Genomic DNA, 15,307 nt, shown 5'->3' with positions numbered 1-15,307 from the left:
CCCTCGGCGGCCCTGCGTGGGTGTGTGTGAGAATCAGCTTCGGAAGAGACAGAAACTGGCGCTACTCGCCCATAAGCGAGTATTATTACCCAGGCTTATAGCGGCATGACTGACACGGTGGTATACCGAGCTCCACCGGTACTACTAAGGGGGGCCGCAATCTCCCCCCCGCCTCTAATGGATTTTCCTCACAGCCAAATTTTTTTTCTCCTTAAAGAAAAAAAACTTCTTTTTCGTGGGCAAACTATCGTTTTCCAGCGACTTGTTCCAGCAACTTTTGGTAGAAGCGCTAGTGCCACTTTAGCTGGCGTATCACGCGGAGGCACCAATTCCGCGCGCTCCAAGACGCGTCTATGGTCGAAGGACTTCGGTTCATCCTTTACGCGCGAAAAAAATCCCCAGTTTCCGGTTACTTTGTACCTCGGTGGTCCGTAAATAGAGCTGATAAAAGCCCGCGGAGTGCGTGTATGTCGAATGAAAAGCGAGTGACGTGTGAAAAATAGTCTTTATGGAAGCTCAACCGACTGTCAATTTTGAATCGCGTCTTCGTCTTCATTACGACTAACAACCTTAATTAAAAATTTTCCGGTGGTAGCGAAAACCTATTACGAAACTATTAGAGTTGATTACCGTCTGCCGCGCGAAACGCTAATAACGGCGGAGATCCCGTCTTATATTTTATTTATTAGGACCTCTTCGGGAATAAAGAATTGCTTTTTTACATTCCCGCGAATACACCTTGGCTTTTTCGCCGTCTCGGGAGCCCGTTCCCGCCTCCCCGCCGTCTCGAGCGCTATTTTTTTCAACGCGCCCCTCTGATATTTCATTTTAAAAACGTAAGGTGAGTGAATTTTGATGTTTGGAGAAACCTGACCGTAACTTTTAAGCCGTGTGTATATTTCTCGCGCGAACTTATATTTACGTAAGAGTGTGGATAGATGGATTTTCTTCTTTAATATTAGAACGAGAATAGGAAAACGCTGAGAGAGCCCCCTCACTTCGAGATGAAAAATAACTTATCTTGCTAAAAAATAAAAGAGTGGAATGCGCGAAGTGGAAAGCGTCTGATCTGTCGAGAGTGGGACTTAGGATTATACCAAGCGCGCTTTAAATAACTTACATTTCGGACGATACCGTTATAGAGTGCGTATTTTTTTCCCCGCGAAGAAAATAATTTTTTTAACTTCCGCCAACACAACCCACATAATCATTTCGGGAGCGTGAAAAATATTTTAATTTTTCGCATTTTATGTTTCATAACCGAATCGAAATATTTTGGTTTGTAGAGAGCGGTTGCAATTGATCGAAGTTAAGATATTTTCAGTTTACTTGTATTTGCTTAAGAATGCGCGGCTTAAGGTCAGGGCCCTGGGAAAATTATGTCTTCGCGGGCTTTTATAACTAAAAAAAATCCAACGTGGGTGGTGCTGGTGAAGGTCAAGGTGACGGGCCCCTAAAAAGCACGCTTGTGGGCCCTTTTCCGTGGAATTTTGGTCCTAATTTAGGTCAATATAGTTCGATAATATACTACGTCTACGCGTTTTTACCCATATTAAGGCTAAAAAAGACTATGATATTTTTCAAAATCGCGGCACTCATTTATAAATGTCGGTTCGTAAGCCACGGTCATAACCGCAAACAAATCCCCAAAATTAATTACGCGTCAAGTTTAACACGTTAATTCAATTTCGGTAGATATACAAAACCTAGAATAAACCCGCATTAATTTTCCAGCCTGCAAAATTAATATTTCATATCCGCCTTGTAACCGAGGGTACAATATTGTTCACTTTAATGAAAAATATTATCATTGAAATTAATTCTTCCGTTTGTATAATGAGTAACAGCAAAAACTGACGTACGTAATTGATGAGTGTGAATGGAGTCGCGTTAGGCAAAAACTCGCGTACACTGGCAAACTGGTCCGGGGGGGGGGGGGAAACCAAAAGAATACGGTACACACGGAGCTAAAAGCGGTAGAAATCGGGGTAAATATCTGGAAAATGCACTAGTCCCTGTTTTTAATTCCCCTAATGCGTTTCTTCCGCGCAAAGAATCAAATGGAAAACGGGCTGGATGGACGCAATTTCCCACTTGGCGAAAAACCGTGCAATAAAGGCGCTAGTGCCGTAGTCGGACGATTTAAAGTGGACGGAAAGAATGAAGAGGCTATTTACGCTAATTAGTTTCATTGGCTTAAAACTAAAAAAGAGGGTACGTGAGCAAAGCCCTCCCTCGAGGCGCCAAATCCGACGCCATATCCATTCTTCGCTATTTTTAGGGGGTGACCCGTGGCAGCCCTTGATATTTAAAAGGGCTGATATTTAAAAGGGTATCCGGGAGCCACTAGAAATATTTCGCCGAAAAATGGTCGGCGGGAAGTTATTTTTGTTCGGCTAGATATTTTATTGGGAGTTATCAAACTCGGATGGTGAGCTCTGCGCGGAAATTCCGCCAAACGTTGAAACCGGTACTTCTATTATTGTTATCTTCGCAGGGCCGGAATTCGCGGTGATAAATTAGTCATCTAATGGATCGGAAATTGTTGGGAAATATATATCCCCCGAGTATTTTCGGTAAATTCGGAATTTCGCTAAATTCGCGACGTAAAGTATTGATTCTATTAGTTCATATATAAATTTAAAAACATTTTCGCGGATGTTGGTTTGGCCCGAATTAAATATTAAAGGGTCTTAAGTTAATCAAATTGAAAATGTACTCGTTTGAACCTCGGTGGAATAAAGATTTTGCGATTGATCTCAATATTTTTAAAATAATATGTAAAAAAAACTTTTAATAAATTAAGAAAATATTATCACCATCGATAAATCTATTTCATTTGTTAAAATCGGAAGAAATTATAGAGTAATTAAGCCCGTACGGGGAGGAGAAACGCGTACGCGTGGACCATTTCCAATTTCCTCACATTTGTTTTAAATTATAAATATCTATAAATTTTTATTAAATATTTCGTAATACATTATCGTAATTATCATAATTCGTGTATTGACAATAGACACCCTCTTGAAAACTTATAGATTGTACAAAATAAAGCTATACGTCTAAACTTCTACAAGTTCCCCTTAACCCGCCAAATTAACCGCTCCACACGTTATCCTTAGACGTTTTACTAAACGGTACTTAATCTCCGGAATGTATCCACGAAGACACAGTGTTGGGCATTTTCGTCAAAGAGCCGCTCACGCTCACGTCTTTTTGAGCGGTAAAATTTTCGCTCCTCTCTTTCCGCTCTTTTTTGAGTGGAAAAAGTTTTACTCCTCTCTTAGTCTTTTTTCGCTCTTTTTTTAAGCGGCAAAATTGGCGCTCCTCTCATTTTTGTTTTGCGCTCTTTTAAAAAGATATTTTACCGCTCATTTTCGCTCATAGTAACAAATCAGCTCACAATGAGAGGAGCGGTGCCCAACACTGTGAAGACATCGTTTCTGTCATTTATAAATATGACGGAGACGGCGTTTTTTGGCAATAACTGTTTTCGCGCGCCGAGTAAAAAATATGGCGTTTCGCTTTCTTTGAACGCTTCTTACATACCGTCTTTTGTCTAAAAAGATTAGAGCGACGTACGCTATCGTTGCATTATAAAAAAAATCCTGGGGCTTGAAAGGATGAAAAGTGGAAAACTCGGTTGAGATTGAAACATTTCTTTTTGAGGAAGATTTTTAGAAACTTCTCATTGAATCCATCCAATCGTATTATCCGCGTTCCTATTTTTGACCTAAATCAAAAATATAATTTTTTTATAAACAAAGCATTAGCCCATATAATCCCAATAAACATTTATACGTGCTTTGAGAATATATAGATGGGAACGAAGTGTCTTTTTTAAAGCGATTAGGGCGCGAAGTCACGTGACAGAAGGTCGACGATAAAGGGAAATTCCCATCAAGCTTATCTGCCTGCCGAGCTGCCAGGTGACAATCGGAACAGGTAGAAAATGAAACGGACCGAAAAAGTGAGAAAAAAAGTAGGGGAAATCGAAAAAGCGATACACGGGCTGAAATCTTCTAAAGGAATTCCTTTTCTCCGCTGAAAGAATTTAAAAAAACGACATTTTTTTTATGCCGGCAAAGGTTCTTCCGAAAGATAAAACCATAAGTTCTTGAGGAAAAAAAATACTTATTTTATTTCGCACCTTTCCTTCTCATAAACATCGTCCTTCGATCCTATAAGTATATTAACCAAGAACAAATCTAGGTACCATAGAACGTCAGGCAATATATTTCGCGGTTTATGTTGTGTTGTAGTTCGATTGGATATAATATTTTCAATAATTTTAATTTTTGACTAGGATTTTTAAAATATTATATTTTTTATTTTAAATTGTTTTTTTTAAATTGGTCAAATAGATGGCGCAACTTTTATAGTAAACTTTCAAGCCTAGTTCATTTTTAAACAAACCCATACGTTCTATGTTAAAGTTAATAACAACCAACTATGGACAATATTGTTGTTAAATTACGCGAAAAGGTAGAAAATTCAATAATAAAAAGGGCGCAAAAAAAGCTAAACACTAACAAATTTAAAGTAATGATAAAACTGACGAAATACTCGGATAAAATTAAAACGCGAAACTCGGACCAAATAGATCTTAATTAAAGTAGAATTAAAACAGCCAGAATTTCTAGCGGTAGACTGGTTTCGCCTTAGTACCGCGCTGGAAATCTGGCTGGCCACTAACTAAACCGAAAAGAAAAGCTAAGCCTAAATATTAACGACCAATTTTGATCTCGCGCTATAGCGGCCAACCCATTCGTTGAAGTTTCTATGTTAACCTACGAGCAGAGATATCTGTATGAGTTGAGCGCCCATAGCGGAATATTATTTTTAGAATAGTTTTTGCATTGAAGCTAATATAAAAACTGTGTGAGTTCAGCGCCACGCTTGTAATAGCTGATTCACGGAATTTCGGCGAATGGGCTGGCCGCTATTGCGCGAGATCAAAGTTGGCTGTGGTTAAAGTTAATAAAAACCACCTGTGCAGTTAAATTACGCGAAAAGGTAGAAAATTCCATACTAAAAGGGGGGCAAAAAAAGCTAAACACTAACAAATTTATAGTAATGATAAAACTTGCCCCTTATTATTATGGACTTTTCTACCTTTTCGCGTAATTTAACGTTCTATGTTGGACGAGTTAAATTCTAAAAAATTTATAAGAGCAAGAAAGAGTCGAGGAATATATTGACTTAATGTGTTCGGTGTTTTATTGGGAGCGCAGAATTGCCTGTATAATGGCACCTCCTTCCTGATGCTTTTATCGACTTGTACACACGCGCTTCCCTCACCCCTCTCCCACTCACTCGCGCTCATTCACTCTTATACAACGAACAAATTGCGATCTTATTTTACGAGAAAAACCCTGTAACTGATTACATTAGCTATGTGTGTGGGATGTCTTTCCGAAGAGCCAAAAGGGCGTATCTCCAAAAACCATTATTAGTACTTAAGTATCATTCCTTATTAACATTCCACATGTTTTTGTTATTAAACTTAGAGTTCCATCCGAAGTTTAAATATTTAAGATATTTGACGAATTAAATAACCGCTTTAATAATCTAAAAATAAGACCGCGAAAGCTTACTTTTAAAAAAAGTTAAAATTAATTTTAAAATATTTTTTTTTAAATCTCTTTGGAATTCAAAATCCCGTACACAACTACACATCAAGAAAAATGTCGTTACGGAGGGAATTCAAAGTAAAACAGCCAGTTACCGGGACAATTTGTCAATTTAAAACAATACGGTACGCCGGAATTCGTCAATTTAGTAAATCAGGAGATACGCCTTTTTGGCTTTCGATTAAACCGACGGAACAGTAAATAAAACGCGAAATAACAAATAACTGTATCCAGTCGGTCGCCTAGGCTTCGATTTCCGCTCGAGTCGTTCGGCCGACAGAATTTCGCGTATAAAAGCAATCTTTACATATATTTACTATCGCGGCCCCGAATCTGAGAATTACAAACGGGAGAGGGGGTCACCAGGGAAACGCGACGAACGGGCGTAAAAATAATAAACTCTCAGCCTATAAAATCCCGCTTAACCGCTGTCAGCTCTGATAAAGGCGGGAATCACACCCCCAATCATTCTTTTATAACTCAAATTGTGCCAAGATGTCGAGAAAAAAACGTCCCAACACGTATTACTTTGTACGACTACATTTGCAGGGGACACAAAGCGTGTAGAAATAATGGACGGGAAAATGGGGGGCAGAGTAATATTTCCCTAGTTGCCGCTTATCAGATTGAACGCATCCGCCGCGAATTGCATCGAGGGAAAATAATACATTAAAATATATCGAAGGCCGAGCGTTTTCTAACAACGCGTAAAAATATACATATATATAAATATAGTTGAAGGCGCGAGCCAAGATATCAGCCCCGTTTAATAGCCCCCGACATTTCATTAGCGTAGACGCCTATGGAGTATAATTTCTCTACCTTATATAAACACGGGGAATCAGCTTATATTAAGATAAAACAGAAAGGAGCGATTCCCAGCGCCGCAGTCACGTCCAACAGGGGCCTGCCAATATAAAACCGCTCAAACATAAATTATAAACGGCAAAAATTTCGCTCGCTCTAGACACGCACGAGTCCTTTGATAATAAGGGGGAAAGGACATTGTCGTTATTCCACCGTCACCGAGCGTCGAAGTCGCTAGTACGGGGTGGGGTACGGTCAGCGTATCTTTATTCTTAGCAATCACTCTATTAAGATTCCAAAAGGCGACGCGTTCCCCGTTAGAAAATGTCTCTTAAGTCTTATATAATTTTAAGGGAAAATGACGGTGTAAAAAACGAAAGGCCGTCGTAAAAGTCCTCCCAAATTCCCCGGGGCGACTCTAGGCCCCCCCTCGGTTGGTACGGAACGAGCCGTTTTCTAGTACTTAGCGCGCTCTTCTAAGAAAGCCCGATTTTAAACGCTCGCTCTCGGAAGACAATTAGGGGACTGTAATGCTCGGACAGGGATGGCGATGCTAGTTTAATTTAAGATCGGAAGCCTAAGCATTTCTTTTTTGGCATTCACCTGGCGACTTTCATTGTCGGCCCGGAGGCCGTACGAGCAGATGTTGGAATAATTAGGCCACCAAACCGCGCCGGAGAATACCCCCTAGATACATCTTGACGACTTTGAAGAGCGCGTATACTATAGATCGCCGCGAGGGACCTGGCTCGGAGAGAGAGAGAGAGGTGGGGGACCCAAGGCGGGCAGGCGCGCGCGCCAGTACTCACTCCCGGCCCCAAAACTTCCTCTCCTCATCCTCCTCCTCCTCCCCATCTTTTGGGGCTACCAATTTGAGAGTCTCTTTTAGTTCCCTCGCCGGAGTATTTTGGCATTCGGTGGCCGGACGCCGTTGGTCGCGGACACGTTCTATACCGAGGCCCCCAAACTCGCGCTAAGGTTTCTCTGAACGCGCTACTGCACGGGAAAAAACGCGTCCCCATCGCCATGGATACGCCGATCCTCGTGTTCCGCTGAACTTCGTACCCTTCGTACCCTTCGTTCGTTAATCGCAACGTCCCCCGATCAGCCCGCGTGTCGTTTCCATCTCCCACTCGATAAGCGTGTTTGTAGGCTGAACGGTGGATCATATTATTCAGGATATAAATGTTCGTTTAGTGGTGCGCGCGTGAGATAATATGTCAAAAGTCGAATACAGTGTGTGTAATATGTATGATATCGCGACTTTCGCACAGGGTTTCAACATGGACGCTGACCATGACGGCTGCAGGAGTCCGAGAGAGTCCAAGTCGGTCTCCTGGGAGTTTGTGCCTCTTACGCGGACAGATTGCCGCCAGGTGAGCTAGACCAGCCGCAAACATGTCTCTCTCTAATATACCGCCCCGCCCAGCACCCCTTCACGGTACACTCTATCTATCTACTTTTGGGTCAGGTACCCCTCGTTTCTTTAGTCAATTTTTATCTCTCTTTTTTTTTAAAGTAGACGATTGACCCTTCGCGCCATCCCTCAAATAGTTTTATCTAGACGTAATGTAGCTAATGCGAACGATTAAAAATTAGAAATGCATGGCTCGATCGACTTGAAACGTTAATTAAAAACAAAACCTTTCCGTTTTATTTTCATATCCCCAGTTTGATCCGTATTTAAAAAGCATCCATGTTCATGTTGATATTTTACATAATAGACGATATATATTTATGATTTTATTTATGTCATTTGTATGTGTGTGGTTACATTTTTGTAATGGACGTGTATCTTAAGCCTATATTCGTATTTTAAAAAAACAATTTCTAAAATATATTAGGAAATTAAAGTTATATTTTTGCCGATCGGAATGATAAGCAATTTTTCCAGTTGCATTTTGGTTCTCTATTCGCGCGTGCGCAAACAAAATCGTTGACGAAAACCAACCAGGAACCAAACTAGACAAAATAATAATATAGGCCCGGAATATAACGCTGCATTTTTAAACTAAACTCGTATTCAAGATGAAATAAAATAGAGAGCGAAATTATTTTTTTCCCGTGTACGTGATATTATATTTAATACCGTTAATTAATTTACTACAAAACCTCCCTCCCCCAGACAAACCAATAAAAATAAGTACTTGTCACGCCAGCAAAATAGAGCATTAACAAACAAGTGGAGATTTAATCTCGTAGTCAAACAATCGGCGGTATATGTTTAACGACGTTTGTTCTCGGCCGGCTGATTCCGCCAGCGACGATGTAAAAACGGAAAAGGAAGTAAACGGGGTGGGAAGAATGAGGTGGGGGGGGGGCTAAACGTTTGTTGTGTGTCCTCCGATGGGCGAGTGGACCAAATTTGATTTACGCTCCGTCTTTTATTCGGTGGCCGTCTCGGAGGAAAGATGGTCACCAGCGAAAGAGCCCTACGAGGAGGGGGGGGGGCGAGAAATCCTTTTTGGCTTTTAGATCATCGATTTATTTCTTTCGAGACAATCGATGTTTAATCGATGCCGGGGCTATATAGCTCCCTGCGGATGGAGAGGGGGCAGGTCCTTCTTCGAGCGTCCACTCTTTATCGTTACGTCAAGGAGGCACCTCCCGCCCACTGCCATCTCCGGAACGGAGAAAAAGGAATCGGCCTCCGCGAATCCAAAACCGTTTATCTCCCCACCGGTAGTCCGCGGGAGGCGAGAGACTGCTATCCTTTGGGCCCTGGGCTTTTAATAAGCTTTTATACCACTCGCGGGGGACGGAGAAGAGTGCGGGGGGGAAGGTGTGATCTTCTGATCCTATAATACCCCTTTGAGATGCCTTTCCAGCCCCTCCGTCCGGGCTCGTCCCATTTCCAATCGTACCAGTACAGGCATTCTTTCCCCCTCCCCCCCCGGCAGCCCCTGTCTGTTTTCTTCCCCGGCGCAGTCTTAGATCCTCCTTACAAGTTAGGTATAATACTTTCCCTCTCATCCCCGATTTCTCTTCTTCTTTCGGGACCTATAATGTTTATCGTTCTTTACCCGCTCGGGACGCGCCGATTACGTAGAGCCCATTTCTCCCCTACTCCCTCTCCCCCCCCCGATCCCGCGTTCCACCATTTTTAGCATCTACGGTGGCCGCCATTGAAGAGCCTAAGAGCGTCCATCTCGGATACTCCGCGGCGCCCTGGGAATACTCGTCCGAAACGGGGCACAAATTTCCACTACTTTTTTATTATTTCAATATATATATCCACCGGTATGTCTATTGTTTTATTTTAAACTTTGGAGAGGAGGGGGGGTGAGAGGAGGGCGGGATTTAGAACAGATTCCCGGATTTGACTCGTAAAACCCGCCGAGACAGAAATGCGTTTTTGTCGTTGGCCGTCGGAGGGCGTGCGAGGGTTTTTTTTTCTTTATTTTATACTTCAAAGGAATGATATTCCTTTTCTCGGGTTCCAAAGTCAGTCGATAGTGGACGGAAATTCAAGACGCGGGGGTAAAGTCAAAGTGGCCAAGTTCGATACGGGCCTTCTAGGTGATTCTTAGCTTGTTTTTTTAGTAAAGGCCGTAAGGTGAATATACGCTCGTTGGTTATTTGGGAACGCTCGAGAAAACATTCATTGGCGTGACCGTCTCTTTAGCGCGGACTGCAGTGCCCCGTTCTTCCTGCCTGGCCTTCCACGTTAAGTCAGTCTAGCCGGGTGTAGAAAAAATTTCTGTATAGCAACTTCCCCCCCGGTACATCCTCCCCGCCCCAGTTGCATCTCGTTCGGTAGAGCCCCGTATAAAGTATAACATCGAATGGCCCGAGGCCAAGGATGCCGCGCCGCGCTCATCGCGGAGGGAGGAAAGCGGAATTTTCGAAAAGAGAAAATCAGCGCGTCTTTCGCTAGTGACACTCGCGGAGGAGAGGTCTCGTGCTCTCTTTGTCCCGCTGATTGGAAATACTTAATTTATCTCTTATTGGAAAAGGCGAAAATTAAAACGACGATTTGAAGGATTATTTAAGTTAATAATATTTAAGAATCATTAAGTTAATTTAAACAGTTCGCGATGAATTTGAGGATTATTTAAGTTAATATTGAAAGATTCTTAAGTATTATTAATTTAATTTAAACCGGTCGCGATGATATTAAGGATTAATTAGGTTAATATTGACGCATTTATTTCTCGAGTGAACGTGATCTTTAACGTATTTTTCTTTTTGCTTCGCAGGTTGAAAACCCGGCTTTCTACGACACAGAGCCTTCGGGTTTCCCGCCCAACTACCGGCCTTTCAAGACATTTCCCTCGGCGGTCAACCACAACGGTAATAGTCTCAAGAAGTTCAACCAGTCGCCACTAGGGGCGCACCATCACCATCAACAAGTACCCCGAGATTCGGGCTCCAACGCCAGGCTAGAGAAGCGCTCTTGGTTACGCTGGTGGAAACTCAGGTTCCGAAAGACGACGAACCATCACCATCACCACCAGGGCGGCGACAGGGGCGGCAGCGGTGCCACGTGCTGCTGCTGTTCCCGGAGACGATGCCCCCTAGCGGTCGTCGTCGGAGTCTCTCTACTACTAGTGCTTCTCATAGTCGCCATCGCTGTCGTTCTCTACTTAACAGGTAATTGATATTCGATTATATTCCACCCCCCCCCCCCCTGCGGTGGCCGATGTAAAAGTTAACGTTTTCCCTCAAAATTAAATTCCCCGAAACTCGCGAGAGTCTCGTCGAACATTTCCGCACGCGCTACCCCCTCCCTCCTCGCATTAACGACATTGAAAATTAATTATGTTTGAACTTCCGGCTATCGACGCTACACTGCTACAGACCCGTTAGTTGGCCGCGGAAACCAATGGAAGTTAATTTCGCCTCGAAAACCGGTGTGAGGATTTTAGCCCATTTCAGTTGTGATCTCGTTATACACTTCAAATATATTGAAATGGGACCAAATAGAGATTCTATTCGAATTTTAGACCAGTTTCATTAAATTTTAATACGGATAACTTTTCCGTATATTGGACTTGGCTTTCAGATTGCATAATTTAGAGATTTACAACACTACAAATCGATTACCTCGATCTGTTTTATAATTTACAATACTTCGCGAAAACGACCCAAGTTACCCAATTATAAAATAGGATCCCCACCCCTGTCCCGACGTATCCCCCCGTTGGCGTGGCCGTTACACATATCTCGCCCTGATTGATCAGGTGGACGAGCGGACTGAATTTGTCCCACACGTTACAATCACGAATAATAAAAAAAAATAAAGCTAGGTCTTGTGACGTAAGAGCAACATTTTAACAAGTTGGGCAAGACCACTTTTTATTTTATAAAATCAACAGAAGTTATTTATCTTAAATAATTGCGCCTTTAGATACGGAAGTAAAATTAATAGAAGTGAGACTTAATTCCATTATCGATAAAAACGCCACACTTGGGACATTTTAGTCTACTAGAATAATCTCCAAAAATGAGCCGACAATAGTAGTAAAATTGGAAAGCACTAACTTTATATTTCACTTCGCGTGCCAACGACAAAATATCCTTAAGAAGCAAATAAGAAAAATACGCGTATTTTTGAATTTTTCAAAGTGGCTTAATTCTATTTAAATTGGAAAAGGAGATTTTAATTCTATCCCAGTTGATCCGATCACGAACCGGCGCAATCCTCGCGGGGATGCTACAAAGGATAGAGAAATAAGAAATCGAGCTTTGAGATTTTTTCTAGTCTAAAGGGACGACTCGCAAAGAGTGGAGGCGCGTGCGGAACAACAAATTAGAATGTAAGGATCGTAGTCTCGCCGACGTAATCACATTTCGCCTGACACGTCTTCATACATATTTCATTGGAATGTTTTTTCCTTACGCCGAACAAAAACCTCGAAATATAGCCACGTGATCGGAAAATATAACTAATTAAATACGCCAGACCCGCTGAAAATATATATTATTTACACGTATCCTTAAAGGCCTAGGTTTTTTCTGCTTGTCCCCCTTTAAATTAACTTAGTGGAGCACAAATACCCTGGTGGTAGGCCATACGCTGAACATGTTGGCCTAATTTAAAGGGGGTAAGGCAGAAAAAAACCTAGGCCTTTAATCGAGAAATACCCAACTATCAATACTATATTCCTAAGTGTCTTCTGTCTGTCTGTCTGTCTGTCTGTCTGTCTTGCGTCTGTTTCTCTATAGACGTCCGAGTCGGTTCAACCGAGGGGCTAACCACTCTTAGAAAGTCTGTACACCGAATTACGCTTAGATTAGCACTGCCAAAGGCAGGGACTTCAAAGATTACGCGTAATCCCATTAGTACAGTCAAAGGTACGGCTCTGTACACCGATTACGCGGAGTGATCAGCCCCTCGGGTTCAACCTAGGACCTCCAAATTTATCACAGCTATTCTTATGGCGCAAAGGCAGCGAGTCACGCTATTTGCATCGATTTCCAATTTTGGTTAAGTTAATTAATTAAAAAATGTTAAAAAGCGAGTCGAAGTCTATGTATTTTTGCCCCTGGAAAGGTGCCGTGAATCCTGCAACCTACATACACCTATACAACCAATATTTTTCTACCTCAGCTAGTATTTATTATTCTTTAGAGATGTACAGGTCGGGTTTAGCTTTTTATGAAGTATAAATTAATTCTACAAAAGCCCAAACCCGATTGAAAACAAATTGAAAAAAGGTACTGATAGTTAAAAACTTAGTAAGTCATTCATCATTATCGTATAATCAAGCAAAATGTCTAGTTCTATTGAATCAGGAATCCATACCTCTACTTGGAATGCTTATCGCGTATGGTAAGATCACTCTGACGGCTTTGGCCCCGCCTACGAGAGTAAAAAATCCACTCTGCGCGCGCTCCCCTCTCGCGTAGTTGTTTGTTAAGCCACATTGAGACGAAAATCTGCCGCAATAAGCATTCCAAGTAGAGGCATGGATTCCTGATCTAATTAGTTGTACGAAGGTTTTTAAAATATTATTTAAGATGGGTCCCCAACAAAAACAATTATTTTGGAAATTTTAAAACATTTTTAAAAAAATCTTTGAAACACAAAATATGCATTACAGAATAATGAAATTATCGCAAAAAAAAACATTTTATTATATGAAAATAACTTTTGAATTTAAAAAAAATTAGGCAAAATTTAATTATTATAATAATCAGGTAGGCATTCTTCCATAAAATAATGGATTGATAAAGGGCCTCAGGTGGCCGGCTTATATAATACAGCCATCTCTTTAAAAAGAACCGCCCATAATCTCAAATGAAAATTGAATTGAAAATTTATATTAAGCCTGTAACAATGAAATAAATACGAACTGAGGTACGGCGAAAAAGAGCTCAGTCTATTTACGATTTTAGGTCTCTTTTTTTCTCTTAACTGGGGTAACAATTTCAAATTCTGGAAAACCCCGAGGGGGCGAAGTGCAAAAAAAAAGAAGAAATTTTCTCGAAAGGAAACGTACTAAGAGCCCCCGACTATTAGCTGAGCCGCAATATTAAAAAGCCGCGCGGAGAAGTATCATTTAAAGGGGAGAAAATTACGTGGGTGGAAGTAAAAAAGAAAACCTAAGAAGGAAAAGTATATAGCGCTGTTATTACACACATACACACGAGGTCTCGGGTACCTCTTTTTATATATTTTCTTTGGGCCCCTAAAGCTCTTCCGAGCCGTGGATTTTCAATTCGCGCAAAGGCTTAACGCCGCGAGAGAGAGAGAGGATTACAAATGAAATTTCTACCAACCAATGCTTTCATTTGGAAATGGATAAAAAAAAATTATAGAATTCGGAAGATTGTATTCCACCATTTTTCTGAAATCATTTTTTTTGTCAGTTTATAAAATTGAGTTTGCCTTTGGGGTCGTTCGTAAATGACGTCACGCTTTTTGAGGGGGTAATTTTAGACCCCGTTCCTCCATTTTATTTTTCATACAAACCGAAATCCCTTTGAGAAATTACGCCGCAAATGCTCAAAATCTTTCCTCTAAAGTAGCGAAATAAAACTAAATTTCTACAATCGTAAGGGCGGTTTTCTTTTTTAGCCAAATGAGCATTTTTATGTTGACCCATTTTGGGGAACCAGAGAACCATTTATGTCCCAAGTGCAATCCCGTGTACAAGGATTGGTAGGAACAATTTAGCCAAAAATTCCAAAGCGTGTTGGGTCTAAATTAGTCGAAGTGTCCGACATTTGCAAATTTTCCGGACAAGATTTTAAAGCAAGTGGCGGCTACCTGTCTAGTTGCATTCTCTCGCACTAGATGTCGTTAGCGAATTAATCAAAACAAGTTGAGTAAGCATCAAAATCTATCTTAAAAGGTGTGGCAAATTGGGAACTTCTCGCGTTGATTGGCTTTTCGGAATCACGTGATTATTAACTTATTAAACACGTGGTTTCGGGAAGCCAATAGATCGCGGACAACTCGCCTTTGCTTTAAGTCCCCGGAAGGTGCTGCCATCTAGAAGCGCTTTTAGAAACATTTTTGTAAACTTTATTTTGATAGAGCCGCCACTTGCTTTAAAACAAATTGCTACGTACTTCATAAATTTTTAACTTTTCTCGTATATTGTATTAGTACCAATAAATAGGATTTTTGGAAGGATCACCGAAAGTTTGAGGCATTCTGGATTTGGTTTGATTTAAAAAAAAACTCTCTTCCGTATTTGTGTCCGACGTAAGAAACCACCCTGTATAAATAGCTTTATATAAGATCTCTCTTCGAAATTGGGGAGTTAGAAGGGGCATATTTGAGTCGGAGATCTCTTTCCCGTAAAGCCTCTTAGCGGCGGTATCGAGGGGAAAGGCGAATTACAGGGGGACAAGGTCCTCGGCTTCTAATTCGTTGTGGCGGGCGCGCTTGGAAATGCCATCGAATTAATTCCGAT

The 15,307-nt window shown here is 41.4% G+C and overlaps 1 protein-coding gene across 5 annotated transcripts in view; it reads left to right on the top strand.

The window, feature by feature from the left end:
• The window catches only part of LOC149942877 (uncharacterized), a 206,986-nt gene that overhangs the window by 124,119 nt on the left and 67,560 nt on the right, over positions 1 to 15,307 (top strand). For 4 of the 5 annotated variants that reach the window (XM_090177979.1, XM_090177978.1, XM_090177977.1 and 1 more), the window contains one exon: positions 10,640 to 11,033. In XM_090177979.1, coding sequence (XP_090034105.1) covers positions 10,640 to 11,033 — 394 coding nt within the window. Of the gene's footprint in view, positions 1 to 7,383; positions 7,817 to 10,639; positions 11,034 to 15,307 lie in introns of those variants that run through there. The other variant, XM_090177980.1, reaches the window with a different exon arrangement.

The sequence above is a fragment of the Leiobunum rupestre genome, chromosome 6 (assembly GCF_980474605.1).
Source record: "Leiobunum rupestre chromosome 6, qqLeiRupe1.1.hap1, whole genome shotgun sequence".
Taxonomy (NCBI): Eukaryota; Metazoa; Arthropoda; class Arachnida; order Opiliones; family Sclerosomatidae; genus Leiobunum; species Leiobunum rupestre.
The sequence above is the reverse complement of the archived record's forward strand: the minus strand, read 5'-3'. Positions and strand labels throughout refer to the sequence as shown.